The 19,893-nt window shown below is 35.9% G+C and overlaps 1 protein-coding gene across 7 annotated transcripts in view; it reads right to left on the bottom strand.

Annotated features, from left to right (window-relative positions):
- PTAR1 (protein prenyltransferase alpha subunit repeat containing 1) overlaps positions 1-19,893 on the bottom strand; it is a 48,314-nt gene that overhangs the window by 19,980 nt on the left and 8,441 nt on the right. For 5 of the 7 annotated variants that reach the window (XM_065908266.1, XM_065908267.1, XM_065908270.1 and 2 more), the window contains exons 3-5: positions 9,108-9,174; positions 2,025-2,129; positions 43-256 (exon numbers count right to left, since the gene is read on the bottom strand). In XM_065908266.1, the coding sequence (XP_065764338.1) occupies positions 43-256; positions 2,025-2,129; positions 9,108-9,174 (386 nt within the window). Of the gene's footprint in view, positions 1-42; positions 257-2,024; positions 2,130-7,244; positions 7,301-9,107; positions 9,175-19,893 lie in introns of all 7 variants that reach the window. The other 2 variants (XM_065908268.1, XM_065908269.1) reach the window with 1 other exon arrangement.

Below are 19,893 nucleotides of genomic sequence, written 5' to 3' on the forward strand. Positions count from 1 at the left end.
GGCAGATGGAAGTGTGTCTAGGGACACAAAATAACCCCCTACCTTGGTGTCTAGCTTAGCCAGGTGCTGTAAAACCCAGATGCGATGAGACCAGGCATTATAGTTGCTTGGGTATCTCCCTGCTGCTTCACCACAGACCTCCATCTCTTCTCGTATTAGTTGCTGTGTCCTTTCTGCAGGAATTATTCCCAAGTTTCCTTTGGTCATAAAGGAAGGCAAGGAGGTTTCCTGAATTAGCTGTTGTAGCACCCATCGCCTGTTAAAGTAACATGTGGGCAAGAAATGAGTAAAGAAAATAAACCAGAGAGGAAAACAACCAGAGTTCTCTATGCAAAGTAATGCCCAGTATTCAAGGGTTTTTTTTTTTTGTAGGGGAGAGTTGTTTTTGTTAATGATAATAATTTTAGCACCATGGATGTAGGCGGTGGGGGCGGGGGACGGTGAGGATAAAGGACAAAGATGATAGAAAAAGCGTTCTAAAATGTTAACATCTGTCAAAAAAAGAAATGTCATCAATTTGGAAATGACAACTCCAAAACTTCATTTGGCCAAGAAATGTAAAGGCAACAAGAATGTTTATGCGTGTGTGTCTGATTGGTGATACTGTGTGTATGGGAAGGGGTGATATTAATTAAAGGCTGGTAAATACTCAAAAGAAGCACAGTTCACTTTTAATTATATGTGCATGCCTCATCCTTTGTGTGTTTGCAAAGAAGAAGCTGCATTAAGCATTTATGAAGCAAAATTTCTATATTATAGCATAGAATCTGGAAGGAAAAAAATCAATATAATTAGTGAAACCATCAGGGAGGTTTTAAAATGTCTTCATCTGTAATTTTCCCCTTATCTATTTAAGGTTTTTATTAGCATACATTTAAATGAAAAGCACTCAAAAGTGCCTCTAGCCACTTACTGTCTTTAGTTTTTACAAATATTTTCTCATAAGAAAGCATTCTTTATAAAAATTTTCAAGCCAGGATACAGGAAATTGAGTAACAAAATTCAAACTTACTTTATAAAATATTAGACAAGTCAATAAATCGATGGATGCATCTATGTTAATAATAACTCCCTTCCTCTACCATCACCCCTTTCCTAGTCTCCATACACATAATCAAACACCTCTCTGTAGTCTGCTATCCCAGTTTCTAATAGGGAGAAAGTACAACCAACTGTATCATTTGAAAGCAGCTGCTCTGCAATGCTAGCCAAAGGCAAGACTACAGTTAAGATACCTTAAACTGACTTTAAGATCCTAAAAATGCTCAGGATTTAAGAAAAGTTAAAAGGGGCTTAATAAACTAAGAACAGATTTCTTCAGAGAATGTCCCCATTGACCCCAACCAGGAAGCCCGGACCACCTCATTCTAGTCAAAGATGCTATATGGGATCCAAGAGTGCAATGCTTCCAGAGAGCTAGGCCTTTGAAAAGAGTCCTTACATGCACTTTGATCGTCTGCCTTGGCTTTTAACCTAAAAATTTCCTTTGCAGTTAAGGTCTTAGCAACTTTAATTCAGTCTACACCCCATTCACCTCAGTTGCCTTTATTTGGTTAATTTTAATAACCGTAACAACCACCACCACCATTTTTACCAGGAACATACCTGACTGAATTAAATCCAAATTTAATTAAAACTCAAGTTGTTCATTATAGTTGAATATCTAAGTGCAATTTCCATAACTGCTTCACATAGACAGTAATAACATAAAATTTACCGAGTATTTAACATATGCTGAGCACTGTGCTTGTGTTTACATGCATTACCTCAAGTAAAACTCAACCACTAACTCTGAGATAGATGTAATTATTATTCTCATTTTACAAATGATAAAACCAAAGCTTGAAGAGATTAAATAATCTCTAGATATCACCTAAGTAGAAAGTGATGGCATCTAGGCTTGAATGTAGATATAATTTGATTTCAGAATTCAGTAATCAGTATGTGACCTGCTTCATATTCTGTGTTTTTTTCCCTCCAGCCATTCTAAGCCCTAAGAATTCTGTGGTGTAAATTAACCACACCTGTGAATCCATGTTTCTGGACTCTTCGGAAACTTAGTTAAGGCCAATTTTCCCAGATGTAAGTCCTTAATTGGATTTAAAGTACCTGAGAGGATCAGCTCTTTTCTGTAAAAGAAAAATAAAAAGAACTATTACTTTATCTTTCTACACAAACAAACTGCATGACTATTAACATAATTTCACTGTGAAGCAAATTTCCAAGAATTAAAAAAATAAAACTCTCTTAAAGGTTATACATAGTAATCAAGAATGTATTCTCATAATCTTGAAATAAATTAAAAAACAGAAACGGAAGCTCTTAAATCAGCAGTGGAACTTTAGTTGTCTATTTGATAGAGGGCAAAGGAGTTTTCCGGCTTGTATCATTTCCAAAACTTATAGAGCCTGACATCAATATATGTAGGGCAGATCCAACACTAATCAAGAACTATTCTAGCTTCCTAAGTCGGACTCGATATGGTCTACTTCATTACCAAAAACCACACATACAACAACAAGCACATTGGATTGAGATGTAAGGAAAAAAATCATGCAATAGCCATCATAACAAACTTAGTTTATTTTTTAATTTTTCCCTTCTACCTTTCATATGCATCTATATTTTAACATGTAATTTTATATTCTGCTCTTATATCTTGAGAATTATTTCCACAGTTCTTTATAGTCTTTAAAATAAACATTTTAAATGGTCACATAGTTTTTGTTCAGTAGCATCCATTAGTTTAACAACCCTGCCCCCTATAATTAGACATTTCAGGTTGCTTTCAAGTTTTTGCCATTCTAAAGGCATTCTGAAACAAAAACCTCTGTGCTTATAACTTCATTTGTACTACTACTTAGGATAAATTTCCAAAAGACATTACCAGGAGAAATACTTGAATGGCTCCTGATACACTAGACCATTCCTTTTTGAAATATAAACAAAACTAAAAGGAATATGAACTTTTTGTTATTTTAAAACTGTTCAAAGCTTCAATGCAATTATAAAGTATCTCATGCAAGAGACCTTCACCTATTTCTCAGGTTAATATCAGTTTAGATTGAATTTCTCAGGTAAGTTTTTGATCATAAGCTCTGATATTACTGATTACACTCTGATTTTTCAATTTATCTATTGTTTTATATTAAAATTAGGTCATTTGCTAGTTTCTATTAATCTTAAAATGTCTTTCCTGTGGTAGGGGCTCATCATTTATTTCAGAGATGTTAATCTCAACAAAACTAGAGCACAGACCATATATCTCACCTACTTAGATGGACTTGGTTCCTAAATACCACAATGCATTTTCTTCCCAGCAGATTCTTATTTGATAAGGAAAAGAACTTCCTTTTTAATGAAAATACTAAATAATGATAATAAATACTTGCATTTTACAATCAATTTTATTTCAGGTCAGTAACTTAACTCTGTAAAACAGTCTGAAGTGATACCAAGGTTTATGGCTACTTTAAAAAATGATTTATGATTTATTGACTATTTTTCTTTCAATGTACAGGAAATTTATGTCATCAAAGGAATATTTGTCACAACAGCCAGTTACTTTTATAGTTCTAGATCTTTTTTCTTTTGAAATATGTAGTGTTTTGTTCAAAGGCAAAATACTACTCTATGTAACTTAAACTCTTCAAAATTTTGTAGGCGCAATGTTTCTCAAAATAGGGTCCCTAACTGCAATATCATCATCACTTGGAACCTAAACCTCACCCCAAGCACACTGAATCTAAAAGTCCAGTGGGGCAAAGCAATGTATTTTAAACACTCCTCCAGCTGCTGCTGCATTGCTACTGTAGACAATTTACTACATTAAGCCAAATTTCCATTTACTAAATTTAAACCTCTCCTTACTTACAGCTGCCTACCTATATTCCCGCATATATCTATGTGTGTTTGCGTTAGTCACTCAATCATGTCCGACCCTGTGACTCCATGGGATTCTCCAAGCAAGAATACTGGAGTGGGTAGCCATTCCTTTCTCCAGGGGATCTTCCCAACCAAGGGATCGAACCTGGGTCTCCTGTATTGCAGGCAGATTCCTTACCATCTGAGCCACCAGGGAAGCCCATATGTAGCTATACATAAGAGGAAATAAAATTTTCTTCAGAAAAGAGGAAATTACCCTACAACTGAATCTTTATAAAGTTTCTTAAATAAGGGCCATCTCTTAATCTCTTTATTTTGAACAACAAAGTTATACTTGTAAAGATATCTTAGTCTGAAACAATCTCAATCAATGGTATAGATGGATGCTTAAAAAGACTGCCTGGTAGAATCATTTAAAAAGGAAGCAAAATTTTACCATCAATTTAAGAAATATTCCTAGGAGAAGGACTGAACATTGTAGGTGCTGGATCGTTATAAACAAGTTTTTAAAAGATCACATGAAAAAGAAATACTGTAATCGGTTTAAGTTACAGCTATCAGCAATCACATAACCTAGAGATCCAACAAAAAACAAGTACTTTAATGTATTCAAGTAGGAATATAGCTTGAGATAAAATTTCCAGTCACATGTGAATTTGGAAAGTGTTGTATCTGGAACAACTTAAATGTAAGGAAACACAATATGCTCTGGAAAACTGTGCCGTGTTGTGTGTAGTCGCTCAGTCGTGTCCAGCTCTTTGCGACTCTGTGGACTGTAGCCCCCCAGGCTCCTCTGTCCATGGGATTCTCCAGGCAAGAATACTGAAGTGGGCTGCCATGCCCTCCTCCAGGGGATCTTCCCAACCCAGGATCAAACCCAGGTCTCCTGCATTGCAGGCGGGTTCTTTACCATCTGAACCACCAGGGAAGCCCAGAAAACTGTGCTAGATAACTCAAAAAAATAGTTCTCGTGATGACAAAGTCACTGATGTTAATAAGCCATGTGAGAAGCTTGAATTAAACTGTCTAACGAGATATGTAAATAGGAAAATGAAGAATTTACAAATTAAAATATTTCATGTTAACATGATAAAGGTGAGTAATTAAATTGAAAAAGTAAATATCCTAAGAAGTTAGTTATTCCATGTACTTACACCTTAAAGTTTACAAATTGTTATTAGCATATTTCTGCAAAGTTTATCTTATTCTATAGAGTTTTTATATTTTCTCTCCCTTCTCAAACTATTAGGGGTTCTCTCTGCTGTCACTCTAATCAGAATTTGTAGGAAACCAGGGGCCATGTGTATTATGTGCATGGCAAAATCTCCACTGGTTAGCCCAGTACTTGGTATACAGTAAATATTGACTAAACATATGCCACCTTTTTTTTCACTCTTTAATCTTAAGTTATTGTGTGAAATAATAATGATGATAATAATAAAAGTCACCCACATAAAAACCACCACTTACTGAACACTTCTCCTCAATCAGGCACAGTGTTAAGTGATTTATATATATTTTCTACTTTAATTCTCACAAAAATCCCATATTATGTTGAATAATATGAAACTGCCAACTTCAGTTTTTCTAAAAAATAAACCTTTTATTTAGAATTGCTTTAAATTTATAGAGAACTTTTTAAGAATGATAAAGAGAATTCCTGTATGTCTTGTACCATAATAATATAAAATGTTAATAATAGAAACTGGGTACAAGACATACATCCTAATGGGACTCTAGAATTTAAAAAGAAAAAAAAGGATAAAGGATATTTGATAAAAATGAAGCAATTCTGATTAAAGCATGGACTTCCAATACTAATCTATAAGTAATGGTTCATAAGTTGTGACAGTTGTACCATAATAATATAAAATGTTAATAATAGAAACTGTGGTATATTACTTGACCTGGTCCTAGTCCTCTAAGAAGCCCAGTTCCTTTTATTAGAGAATGGTGTTAGAAACCAAGATCTGGACATTTGGACTTAATCATTTCTGACCTACAAAAAGGATGATTTCATATGGTGCAGCCCAAAGTTACCTCAGTTTTATAGATAAGGAGACTGAAGCTAGGGGAGATTCAGTAACCTGCTCAAGGTCTCCAAATTGCTAATGTCTGAACAAAACATCAAATCTGCACAAAGCTACCAATTTAAATAGGCTGAGGAAAGACTATGAATCACTGGAGCCTGGACACCAGCTCTTCTAGTTGCTCAAAGATGTTTTGCTTACTCTGTGTTCACAGACTGAAGGAAAAATAGGACATTATTATGAAGTCAACCTCTTTCGTCAATTAATTCACCAATTTTCAAAGCAAAATCAAAGCAAAAAGAAAAAGTACTAGTCATTTTTTTCTAGCACCAGCCAGATTTTTAAACTATATACATCATATACTATAATTACAGATCAACTCAAAACCTTATTCTTGCCTGTATTTTTTCCCTGAGACTGCAACAACTACTGTGTTATACAATCTTTTAGCTGTTTATAAAATACAGCCAAAAATCATTCAATGCTTCCGAAAGTTATGTCAGAAGAAATGTACCAACAATCAGACATAAAATGTTGAGTATTTGATCTGTGAGACCTTATAGGGTTACATCAGTTTACTTTCAAAGTTCGTGTTTTGCTCAAAATGTATTAATGATTCTATGTCTTTGTACATCAATCTTACTAATATAAACTAAAATTTACTAGAAAACATATCTACAGTGGATTTTTTAAAAATCAAGATTTCCTTCCTACTCATCTAGCACAAAAGTTACTAAATCATCTTACTAGAAAAGCTTCAAGATTAACAGATACTAACATCATTTAAGATAGATTTATGGAGCAACTTCCCTTCATAAGACTAAACCACACACAATCAAAACACAGACCAAAAGAATCATACCAAAAAAAATAAATAACACCTTATTCAGATCTTTTATTTCAAAGATATGAAAACTAAAACTCCTGAGAAGTTAAAAGTCTTATCAAAAGTCAACTGCTAGTTAACTGATGAACTATGACTAAGATCCATATATCTAAGAACTAGGTTCTTCACCACTAAATTGCCCTATGAATATACAATGAATTACGTGTTTGTGTATATATTATTATGTTAATAAAAATCCTTTCTTGTGGGAGGATTTTTCAATTCATCTGTAATGATGAGGAATATGTGAACATAAAAATGGTACTTCCAGTTCTCTATTACACTCATTCTTTTTCACTGAATTTAATTATTTTCAGTGCCAAGTCTGCAAACTGAGTATCTGTTATATACCAGGCACTGGAGTGTTAAATGCTAGGGAAATAAAAAAAAAAAGAAGATATCGTCTGTACCCTTAAGAAAACTCTGTTTTAAGTTTATAGTACCTTCCTAAAAGTCTCCTTTCTTGATTCTTCCTCATCTCGCAAACTCTAGAACAGGGCTGTCCAACAGAAATATAATGTGAGTCATACATATGAGCCATATATGTGATTTAAAATTTTCTAACAGCTACATTAAAAACAAGTATAAAGTAAAATTTTATTTTATCAATATATTTAAAATATTATAATTTCAACATGTGATCAATATAAAATTATTAGTAAGAAAGATATTTGACTTTGGGGGGTTACTTGGTCTTCAAAATCTGATGTGTAGTTTACACTTACAGGACTTCTCAATGGGGACTGGTCATATCTCAAAGGCTCAACAGCTACACGTGGCTAGAGGCTACTATACTGAACAGTGCTGCTCTAGAAACCTGCAGTGTCCCAGTGTTCAAGTCTTCGGACTGGTTCTTTTCTAATATCTATACCCACTACTGGTATCTCAAACAGCTTCAAGGCTTTAACTATGATACATTTTCCAGTGATTCCCAAATTTTATCTGGCCTAGAACTCTCACCTGACATTTACAGTCACACACAGTTACTTGAACACAAACCTAACATATCCCAAAATGAACTCTTGACTTCCAACCAGCACACACCCCTCTGCTCTTCTCCCAAACATCCCCATTCCAGTAAATAGCAACTTCAACCTTTCAGTTGCTCAGGCCAAAAACCAGAGTCAAGACTGACCCTCTTCATTCTCTCATATTAAATGTATCATCTGGGTCTAGGACCTAGCATATAGTAGTTAATCAATAAATATTTGATGAAAAAATGTTGTCCAGTATTGTGCGGATTAAATGAGGTAACATATAAAGTTGTAGTATGGTCCATGGAATAGAGTAGCCATTCATAAACATTTAGTCTACTCCCTAACCACTTGGAGTTTCCCATAAAAGAACATGAGAATTCTAAAATTTGTAAATTTTTAAAACCTTCTAACACATTCCATCCTTGCTTACTCTTTAAATATCTGATTATTAATTAGTCGGAAGAAAATTTTTAAAAAATTAAGAGGTTGCCTAAATTTAATAAAACCAGCTACAAATACAAAATTAAGTAGGTATTATAAAACACTAACTTGGAATTAAAATTCACAGAAAATTAAAGCATTCTTTAAGTCATCTTTAAAGATAAAGAGCTATAATCTACAGCTCTTTCCAAGAAAATTTTAAATGAATTCACAATGTTCAACAGGACTTTGCTTTTATTTATCTATAATTTATATCCTGCTTTCTTGTAAGAAAACTTGTGTTAGTCTAAAGAACCACCAATTTTTAAAAACCATACACACTGTTTAACTGGAAATTTGAATGTTAATATTTCTATAATGTATTTTGTGTTTAAAGCTACAACAATCAGAATTAAAGAACTTAAGACACTCATAACATGTGGTCCCTCTCCAACATACTGAGTGGCGAGATGTCAAATGATCTGCCCACAGGGGGCACAATGTGACTACCCTAAGAGTCTGTGACCTCTAACGCTTACCTTTACACATTCCACTGCACTGCTGAGCTCCTCAAACTCACTGACCAACACTTTATAACCTGAACAATTATACTGAGTCCCTCTACCCACACTAAAAAAAAGGAAGTTAAGTGCATGCATCAAATGGTATACTGTAATTCAACATGAAAATTTATATTTTCATGAATTTGAGGGAGAATAGACATAAACATGCAAAAAGGAGCAAAGTGTGTATTAGAACTGTCATGGAGATATTATAAAGAAGAAATAAGTGTAAGATGCCATGAACACGTGATTTATATTTCACTTTTCAAAAAGCTAACAATTCCTGGTCTTATATATCTTCAGAAATTTCAACAATTTCATTTTATCACTGATGAGAATGACGTACCTTACGTTCCACGCAGTGGTAAAGTCTGGATTTAGAAGTAGCAGGGTGCATGTGACATCTATCAATTCTAAAATAAAGAGAAGTTATATTAAAAACAAACAGTCCTATCCTTGAGGATGTGGCTTCTCTTTCTTTTAAAGTCCTCTTTATTTTATATATATATATATATATGTCTCACATTATACTTATATTTCATGTCACAGTAATTTTAATGATAACCTTTTTCTAAGCTGTCAGAGATATAAGATTATCCTCAGGTACAAAGATATGAAGATTTTCTTCTACTTATAATATGTGTAACTTTTTAAAAGTTGACAATGAAACAACTTTACAATATGTCTACAAAGAATAGTCAAACAAACCTATTCATTCTGTTAGAAGTTTTGGGCACAAAAAAGAAACAGAATTTCTATACCACTATTCATTTAACTTCACAAATATTTCAAGAATTAACTCTGTGCAAATTTTTAAAAGGGAAAAAGAATCACATGTAATTCAACTTAGTTAACATTTACATTCCCCTGCAAAATTATTTTTATACACATTTTTACACAGTTATAGCAATGATAAATTCACAATTTGTTCTACATTTTTCACTCAACATTATTACTTATGCATTCTCCTATGTTGCGACAGTATACATTTTTAGCTGCATAACCATTTTTTTTATCATTTATCTTATTCTTTAGGCTGTTTCCTGTTTTCTTTTTACTATTATGGATAGTATTACCACAAACATTTTAAGTACACTTTCTGTCTCACAGATTCGTTTCTTTGGATATATTTCCAGGAGTAGAACTGCTATGTCAAGTAATATAAATATCAATATGGCTCCTAATAAGCATTTCCAAATTGTCCTCCAAATGAACGATATCTATCGCCAAGAGTAACATTAGTATACCTATGTCCCTATGACTCTGATTTATACAATTATATTTTAAAAAATGAATGTGGCAGGTAAAAAAGACTATGTTTTTGTTTTAATCTAATATTTATAATTATTAATATGAACATCTTTTCATTTTCTATTTTCATTGTGTAAATAGTCTATTCATATTCATTATGGATCTATCATGATCTCAAATAACCTTCACAAGCCTATATTTAATAACACAAAGTCAATAATATTTAGACATATCATCTTCATTTTAGTAAAATTGAAAAAGAGAATTTTAGGATAAGATGATCAAGCTAGGCATAATACTAAATACAATAACCTCTAGCAAGTTCATATTAAATGCTAAGTAAATAAAACAATAAAAACTGTTATAATTATTTAGAATTATTGTATACCAAGTAAATTGTTATTTATTTACATTATTTCATTTAATTCTCACAATCATAATACAAGATACCTTTATTTCACCTTACAGATAGGGAAACTGACATTTAGAGAGTTTAAGCAATTTCCCCAGAGTCACCCAATTAGTATGTGGCAATGTCTGCATCTGACTGCTTTTAATAACTGCAACTGAAATGTTTGTCTACAATAAATAACTGGAACATTCTCAGTGTTTGAATAAAAGAGAAAATTTAAAAATCTAAGAGTAAATACACATAAACACATTCCTATTGTCATTTAAAAATATTTTAGTGAGCACTAAAATCAATTATTCTATTCTCAATCACCTTAGTAAAAGATTAACATTTATTGTTAGCAATGTGGGAGACCTGGGTTCATTTTCCCTGGGTTGGGAAGATCTCCAAAGGCTACCCACTCCAGTACTCTGGCTTGGAGAATTCCTTGGACTACAGTCCATGGGATCACAAAGAGCTGGACGCGACTGAGCAATGTTCATTTTCACTTTCACAATGTACTATAACATTTACTAAATGAGCAACAAAAGGTAGGATTAGCACACATTTTACTTTTGGCCTTTACCTTCCTCATTGTAAGTATCATGGAATGTCTATACTAATACTTACTATATAATATCAATGTATATACTATATAATGTCAGTATGTCCATAAAGAATAATCTAATAAAATTCTTCCTTCTTTCACTTTTATGCACTAATTTAGTATTTACCAGGGAAATTAAATACAATTTTCTATACCATTATTCCTTTAATTCCAAAATATTCCAAGTATCAACTATGTGCAAAGATTCAACTGGCCACAAGACTGAGAGAATGGTTATTATGAGAAATGGAAGACCTAATCTTGCCTTATAGAATGCTAACCTTTAGCTGGACAGAAGGTATAAACTGTTAGAAGGTAAACTAGAATAACTATGAAATAAAAACATACCACATTGTGAGGACCACCAAAGCAGCCGCAATTAATTCTCACTGGAGTACCCAGGAAAGACTATAAGTGGGTCAAGACAGTAAAGGGAACTGCAGACTGTGCTTTGAAAAAGTATGAGCAAAGGTGAAGAGGGACCTTCACACACAGGATGCTCTTCAAAGATTATGGGTTCCACATGGTGACTAAAGCTCAGGATGCTGGAGAAATATACCTGGAAACTAGAATCTGGTCTGGATCTCCTTATCAGCCTGGTGTTCCATTACTTTCCATTCGTGTGCTATGCTCCAAACCCCTTCATTCCCTAAACATACTGCCCACCTGCCTACCTTTTCTTCTTTGGCTATTAACTCAGATTTATCTGCTTGCTATTCTCTCTGCCAAAAATGTCCTCCCATCCCTGAACTTAAAAAAAAAAAAAAAAAGAAAGCACCTTTATAAAGGCCTTCCTCAGACTTCTCTGGTGGCATAGTGGGTAAGAATCTGTCTGCCAATGCAAAAGACAAGGGTTCAATTCCTGGTCTGGAAAGATTCCACATGCCATGGAGCAACAAAGTCCGTGTGCCCCAACCACTGGGCCCTCAAGCCACAACTACTGAAGCCTGCATGCCTAGACCCTGTGCTCTGCAACAAGAAAAGCCACTGCAACGAGAAGGCCATGCACCACAACGAAGCGCAGCCCCTGTTCACTGCAACTAGAGGAAGCCCACACAAAGCAACGAAGACCCAGCACAGTCAAAAATAAATAAAAATTATTCTTTAAAAAAAAAGAAGGCTTGCTGACCTACTCAGCTGAAAGCAATCTTTCATCTCTCTGTTTTGTGTATATCTTACCTGGTCGTTTAGTTACTAAGTCTTGTCGACTCTTGCGACCCCATGGACTCTAGCCGGCCAGGCTCCTCTGTCCATGGGATTTGCCAGGCAAGAACATTGGAGTGGGTTGCCATTTCCTTCTCCATATCTTACCTAGCTAACTTCGTATAAATATTGTTCTCTTAAAGAGGCTGTACATTTTTTGGATGCAGGTCCTCTTTAATACATCTTCAAATTAGCCACTCAATCATCAAACATGAAAAAAATTATGGTGTCTGCCCAAAAGAAATTCCACGTCTGCCCACAGCAAAGGCTCAAAACTCAACTTCTCTACTTACTGCCCATGTAACTTAATGTCTTTGAATTTCAGTTTTCTTACCTGTGAAATGGGGATTATAACATTAACCTTAGTGTTGTAAGCAATGAGATTCATCCCATTTCTCCAGAGCGGTTTGACACACAGTTTGACTCAATAAATATCTGTTTAACTAACTACCACTGCTACTTACAAAGAAATGAGTATTTTCAACATCAATTAATCAAAGAAGTAAAAAGAAAAAAAAATGAGGCAGTTTTTCTCACGATGAAACAGTCTAAATTTCTAAACTTGTACGATAAGCGATAACCAAAAACCAGTTGGTTATTAATTGACTATATGAAAATGTTTGTACATGATGGGAAGGCCTCTGGAATTTTAAGTCCACAGTTTTTCAAAATCTACTACGCTACCCCAGATAATATGATAAACTGGTATTTAGTTTAGTTTCTGGGACTCTCCTTTTCTGCATTAAAAAAATGTGTACGTGATCAATCGTAGTTGCTATTTGTTCATATTTCTAATACAAATCTCTCCCTCACCAATAAAGGAAGACGAGTTCATCCTCCATAAGATACTTCCCATAGCAGCACAGGCAAAAACTAACACAGAAAATACCCACGTCCCCACTTCTCAATTCGTGGCTGTGTGGAGAGAGAGGAAGGCTAATAAAAGTAACATTTCTTTTACTGGAGTGCAATAGCAGCTGCTGGGTTCAGAGCCCAGGTCTACTAGTAGCTGGGAAGTTCCCAGGCACATCACTTAATCTTTCTGTGCCTTAGTGCTCTCCTCATATATAAAATTGAGCTAATAATAGAGCTATCTCATAGGGGTATGAGATGATTCATGCCCATGATGTGCTAGAGCAGCACCTGACACAGGGAAAGCACTCAATGAGAACTCCTGTCACAAAGCCTGTATCTAGCCCAGTTATAAATGATACTGGGATGGGATGCCACCACAGGGACAAAAAGAACCTCTAGAGCTGGCTGAGCAGTGAATGCTGAGCAGTCTCTCAAACCACCAACCCACTGTCCAATTCTCTAAACATATTTATTCTCTAAATACAATACAAACTGCTAACTCTTCCTGATTTAGGACTCAAGTTCAGATGGGACTGCTTTTAGAAAGCACTCCAGTCAGATCCAAGAGGTGTGGGTGAAATATTGATAGGATATCTGAAATAGAAAAAGGCCAAGGAAGGAGAAATAACTGGGTTATAAATACTGGACATAATTAAGAATCCTTCCTGTATTACATGTTTTTTTCTACTCTTCTCTTCTACTGGCTCTGGATAAGTAAGAGAAAGGAAACCTGTTTCTTGAGTCTATGGCATGCCAGTCTCTGTGCTGGGTGCTTTAAATTCACATGTGATTCTCACAACAGCCCCCTGAGATCTGTTAGAATTCTCTTCTTTGCTGTGGAAGTAGGAGGTTAAGTAATTTGCCTAAAGTCACTGCTGAATGACTTCAGTGTGCTAACAAATTGAGTCTAAATCCAGATATGTTTTCTTGTAAAGAAGATGCTCCTTAGCAACCTAGCACTGTCTACCATTACTTTGTTGTCTTCCAGGGGGCTGAATCAAAGATCTAAAGATAAACATGTAAAAATCAACAATTGACTCTATATTTCATCAATTATATACCATTTCTTTGTGGTTTTACCAAGATGTGAGCTACTGATATCCGTATAGTATCTTGAAATTAAACAGATCTCTCTGAATCAAAGATCTAAAGATAAACATGTAAAAATCAACAATTGACTCTATATTTCATCAATTATATACCATTTCTTTGTGGTTTTACCAAGATGTGAGCTACTGATATCCGTATAGTATCTTGAAATTAAACAGATCTCTCTCTAAACACCAGAACATATACCAGCAAATAACTATTCCATGTTACACTCACTCCAATATATGACTGGCTCATCATCACATCACAAGGAAAAAAATGAATCAGGGTACAGTATACACAGGAAATGAAGTAGCTAGATTTCACCTGTAACAAGAAGATGCAAGGATGCTATAGAACAATCAGCAAAAAATCAATATGCTTTCTTGGCTTCAATGCATTCTAGAAATGGCCCAAGGCAGTCACCTGGTATGGGTCACTGGGTTTGACAACTGTTTCTGAGAGAGATACGTTTTCATGCACCTAAAAATAAATCCAAGATCAACTTGGACTGATTAATCTTTCCTCTAAAATACATGCAGGTTACCACAACAAGAGAGGCTTGAGGTAAGGTTATAAGGTAAATACCAGAAAAACCCTTTTATTATTATAGAATACGTCACTGAATCAATAGCCAGACTAAGCTAAAACCTCTTGCTTACCAAATTCTTGTTATTTATCTGAAAAATGTCTATGAACACATTCAGTTCAGTTGCTCAGTTGTGTCCGACCCTTTGCGACCCCAGCACGCCAGGCCGTGCATGCCAGGCCTCCCTGTCCATCACATTCCCGGAGTCCACCCAAACCCATGTCCATTGAGTCGGTGATGCCATCTAACCATCTCACCCTCTGTCATCCTCTTCTCCTCCTGCCCTCAATCTTCCCCAGCATCAGAGTCTTTTCAAATGAGTCAGCTCTTCACATCAGGTGACCAAAGTATTGGAGTTTCAGCTTCAGCATCAGTCCTTCCAATGAATATTCAAGACTGATTTCCTTTAGGATGGACTGGTTGGATCTCCTTGCAGTCCAAGGGACTCTCAAGAGTCTTCTCCAACACCACAGTTTAAAAGTATCAATTCCTCGGTGCTCAGCTTTCTTTATAGTTCAACTCTCACATCCATACATGACTACTTGAAAAACCATCGGCTTGACTAGACGGACCTTTGCTGACAAAGTAATGTCTCTGCTTTTCGATATGCTGTCTAGGTTGGTCATAACTTTCCTTCCAAGGAGTAAGCATCTCTTAATTTTATGGCTGCAATCACCTTCTGCAGTGATTTTGGAGCCCAGAAAAATAAAGCCAGCCACTGTTTCCCCATCTATTTCTCATGAAGTGATGGGATCAGATGCCATGATCTTAGTTTTCTGAATGCTGAGCTTTAAGCCAACTTTTTCACTCTCTGCTTTCACTTTCATCAAGAGGCTCTTTAGTTCTTCTTCACTTTCTGCCATAAGAGTGGTGTCATCTGCATAGCTGAGGTTATTGATATTTCTCCCAGCAATCTTGATTCCAGCTACATTAACAGTGCTGAATAAAGACAAGTCATAACCCTTCTTTCTAACAAACTCACAACCTAGCTGGGAAAAACACTGTTTAAATAACCAATTACAATAGTGTGTGACACGTTCTACTATGAATTCCTTATGAATAAGGACTCCCAGAGGAGTGCAGAGTAATTATTGTTTCCTGGAGTAGTCAAGATGCTTCACATGTGTGTGTATTAGCAAACACAACAATAACAACAACATTAGACCTGAACCTGACCTCTGCAAAGGCATGGAATTAAGGTAGTGGCACACAGCAAAGTCCAAGAATGGAAGTGTTTGGTATGGCTGAAATGTGTATCAAATAGCTGAAAACTCAAATGTTTCTAGGGTTCAAATAAATGGCAAAAAAGAGGCAAAGCAAACCTAGTTAAGTAGTAATGATACTGCCTCAGTATCTGAGGGACATGGGAGGTTGTGGTCAACTGGAATAGGCTTGTCTTGTCAAGAAAAGCAGAAGCCGACAAAGGTCCGTATAGTCAAGGCTATGGTCCTTCCAGTGGTCACATACAGTTGTGAGAGCTGGACTGTAAAGAAAGCAGAGTGCTGAAGAAGTAATGCCTTTGAACTGTGGTGCTGGAGAAGACTCCCAAGAGTCCTCTGGATAGCAAGATCAAACCAGTCAATCTTAAGGAAAATAAAACCTGAATACTCGTTGGAAAGACTGATGCTGAAGCTGAAACTCCAGTATTTTGGTCATTTGGTTGAAACAGCTGACTCATTGGAAAAGTCCCTGATGCTGTGAAAGATGGAGGGCCGAAGGAGAAGAGGGCGTGAGAGGAGATGGCTGGATGGCATCACCAATGCAATGGACATGAACTTGGGCAAACTTCGGGAGATGGTGAGGGACAGGGAGGCCTGGCATGCTGCAGTCCATGGGCTTGCAAAAAGTCGTACACAACTGGGTGACTGAACAACAAATGATTCCCAACCAACCGCTGCTATGCAGAAATGGACACACCCAACGCTTCTGATGTTTCAAGTGAAGAGAGAAATCCAGATTTCCATCCTAATTTTAAAAGTTCATCATAATTTAGAATGTTTATCCAATTAATTTTTAAAAATTTAACAACATTATATATGCTGAAACTAAATAAACATGTGGGTGGGCTAGCTTCAGCCTGGGGTGTTGACAGCCTACAACCTCTGATGCTGATTATAAAGTAGAGGAAAAAGCTGGGGATGTAGCCTACAGACAGTTTGTGAAGGCCCTTGAATACTATGCCACAGAGAATGACTCAACCTTAACCCTGCAGACATCAAGAAATAAGAAGATAGATATTTCAGTAAAGAATCTTTCAAACTGTGTTTCTAAGAACTGTTGTTTAAAATGACTCATTAGTGGTATGATGAACATGGATTAAAAAGAGACTAAAAATGGGGTAGACCAGCCATGAGGTGATAATATTTGTCCAGATGAGAAATAAGTGAAGGGATGAAACGCATGCTCTGTGACAACCTATAGGGGTGGGATGTGGTGGAAGGTAGGTTGAAGAGAGGGGACATATGTATACCTATGGCTGATTTATGTTGATATCTAGCAGACACCAACACAATATTGTAAAGCAATTATCCTTCAATTAAAAATAAATTTAAAAAAAAAAGTGAAGGGCTAAGAGAGAGCTCAATGATGAACTGAGAGCAGGCGTTGTGAGAAAGAGCAAAGAGCAAAAGACGACAGAAGGGGTGACCTGGGGACAGAGTATGGGACTACCAGGTCAGAACTCCAATGCAATCGACTGCTCCCTTGCTTTCTGTTTCTGTCAGGGATTTTTCATTCATTAGAATTACAGCATCTCACCTCTCCCAAACCAGACATGGCTATTACTGCAGCAGACTTTTAAAAAATATTAGTTTCTAAGTTATTAATCAGGGAGGCTGTGATGGTTAGTTTTGGTTAAACTATGGTTAAATGTGACTGGGGTGCACAGATTGAAGATTATTAAACATGATTTCTGAATGCATCAGTGTGAGGGTGTTTCTAGATGAGCTTAACATTTGAATCTGCAGACTCAGTAGACAGCCTTCCCACTGTGGGTGAACATCAATCTGTTGGGGTTCCTGAATAGAACAAAAGGAGGAAAACAGAAGAATTCAGCCGTTTTGCTTCTTCTGTCTGCTTGAGAAAGGACACCTCATCTTATCTTCTCCAGCTGTCAGACTAAGATTTAAACCACTGGATTCCCTGCTTCTCAGTCCCTCAACTCAAAGAATTAAATCACCAGCTGTTCTGGGTCTCTAGCTCGCAGAAAGCTGAGTGTGGGACTTCTCAGCCTCCATAATCACGTGAGCCAAACTGTCATAACGAATCCTGTTTCTTGTACATAGAAAACTTTACATACATGTAAAAACTTTTCTATTGGTTGTTGCTATGGAGAATCCTGACTAATACAGATGATTTCCAAACATCTAAGGAATTCAGCACATTAATGAGAACATGAATTCAGTTTGGATAAAAGGAAAAACTTATACCTCCAGAATAAAGGTCACCTGCAGTTAAAGATTACATTCTTAGGGGAATGCCTAGGATTTTGGTATGATCAATCACACAGACACTGACATTTCTGAAACTTTTTAAATTGTCAGCTTTCTTCACGTGGCTCTTAAACATGTATTTCTACAAAAACAGTTTTAAAAGTATAGCATTTTCATGAAACAACTGCTTTTTCCTAATACTTTTAACTTTTTCCTTAGTAAAATTCACTACTGTGATCCTCAGTTTCCAAGTTTAGCAGAGTACTTCTATATTAGTCTGCATTTTCAGGTATCTTTTCTGGTCAATCAGAAACTCACTTCCATATTTTTACCAATACACTATACAACCTAAGTAGTATATGACACCTCACTGAACCATGCTGTCCCTCCCTGCTCCCCAAAAAGTGAAACTGAAAACTACTTCATGAGGATATCGGTTAGGATAAAATCAGGCTGCTCCTGTATACATGCACAGTTGCATCAGAATTCAAAGCTTAGATGTCAGCTATTTATGTGAGTGAGCTTAACCATTTGATCTTCTACCTGGGTTCTCCTGGGTCGATCAAGACAAAATTACATGATGAGACGATTTAGCAAAGCCTACAGAACACTGCCCAGAAAGACAAGAAACAGGGAAATAGAGACAAGAACTTGGAAGACTACAGGAAGAAGGCAGGTTCTGCTAGCACATGTCAAGGAGCAAGAGCTAAAGATCTGAAACAACAGCTTTTGCCACTAAAAATTCATACTGTTTCTTCTACACAAGATCATCATTTGTCTTCCCCACACAGAATTAGTTATATATTGGCTCAATTATACATTTCTGTGTGCCAGAATATATACAATATAGCTCTGTTAGGCAAAATAATAACAACTTCATGGATTCACATGGTGCTACTTTGTAACTTAATGTCACTGAAAACTACAATAGAGTAATGGAGAATGAAAAGAGATCTAACAATAGATCAATGTCTTCCCTTTAAATTTATGCCTGACCTATGCCTTTAAATTTTTGCCATAAACTTAACAAAATTAGACATAGCCTTATAATTAATAAATAAATATCAGTGGACTAATTGATTGAAACACAGGAAGTAGAAAATATTTCACATTAAATCTTCAAATCAGATTCTTTTTTCTACTGGTCTAAACAGGGAAAAGTGCTAATAACCTGTAATGACAATACATTAAGGACAATGCTAAGAGGAACACAAGGAAATCAATATGTCACTTTAGGCAACACTATTCTCTACAAAGAGATTGCTTTTGACTCAACTAGAAGCTTTCTGAGTAAAGGAAACATGTATTATGCATCTTTTTATCCTCCACAGTACTTAGAGCAGCTTTTGGTATGAGTAGGCTCGTAGTAATGGTTACTGAACTTATAATTAAAATTCTCTAAGTAACACAGTTCTTACTCAAAATTAGCCACCAGGCATACCGAGACATTTAAGGTACTGGTGCATGTGGGAAGGGAAAGGAGCTTTATAGAAATCGTCAAGAATATTATCTTGGATGAGTATTCTCCAAAAAAGTGAGAACTCAGGTCTCTCTTTTACCTAAAATATAAACAGAATTTGTGTACATGGAGGCTTAGCAGCCTCTGGAGAAGGAAATGGCAATCCACTCCAGTATTCGTGCCTGGAGAATCCCATGGACAGAGGAGCCTGGTGGGCTACAGTTCATAGGGTTGCAGAGTCAGACACGACTGAAGCG

Source organism: Muntiacus reevesi, chromosome 17 (genome assembly GCF_963930625.1).
Source record: "Muntiacus reevesi chromosome 17, mMunRee1.1, whole genome shotgun sequence".
In the NCBI taxonomy this organism is placed as follows: domain Eukaryota; kingdom Metazoa; phylum Chordata; class Mammalia; order Artiodactyla; family Cervidae; genus Muntiacus; species Muntiacus reevesi.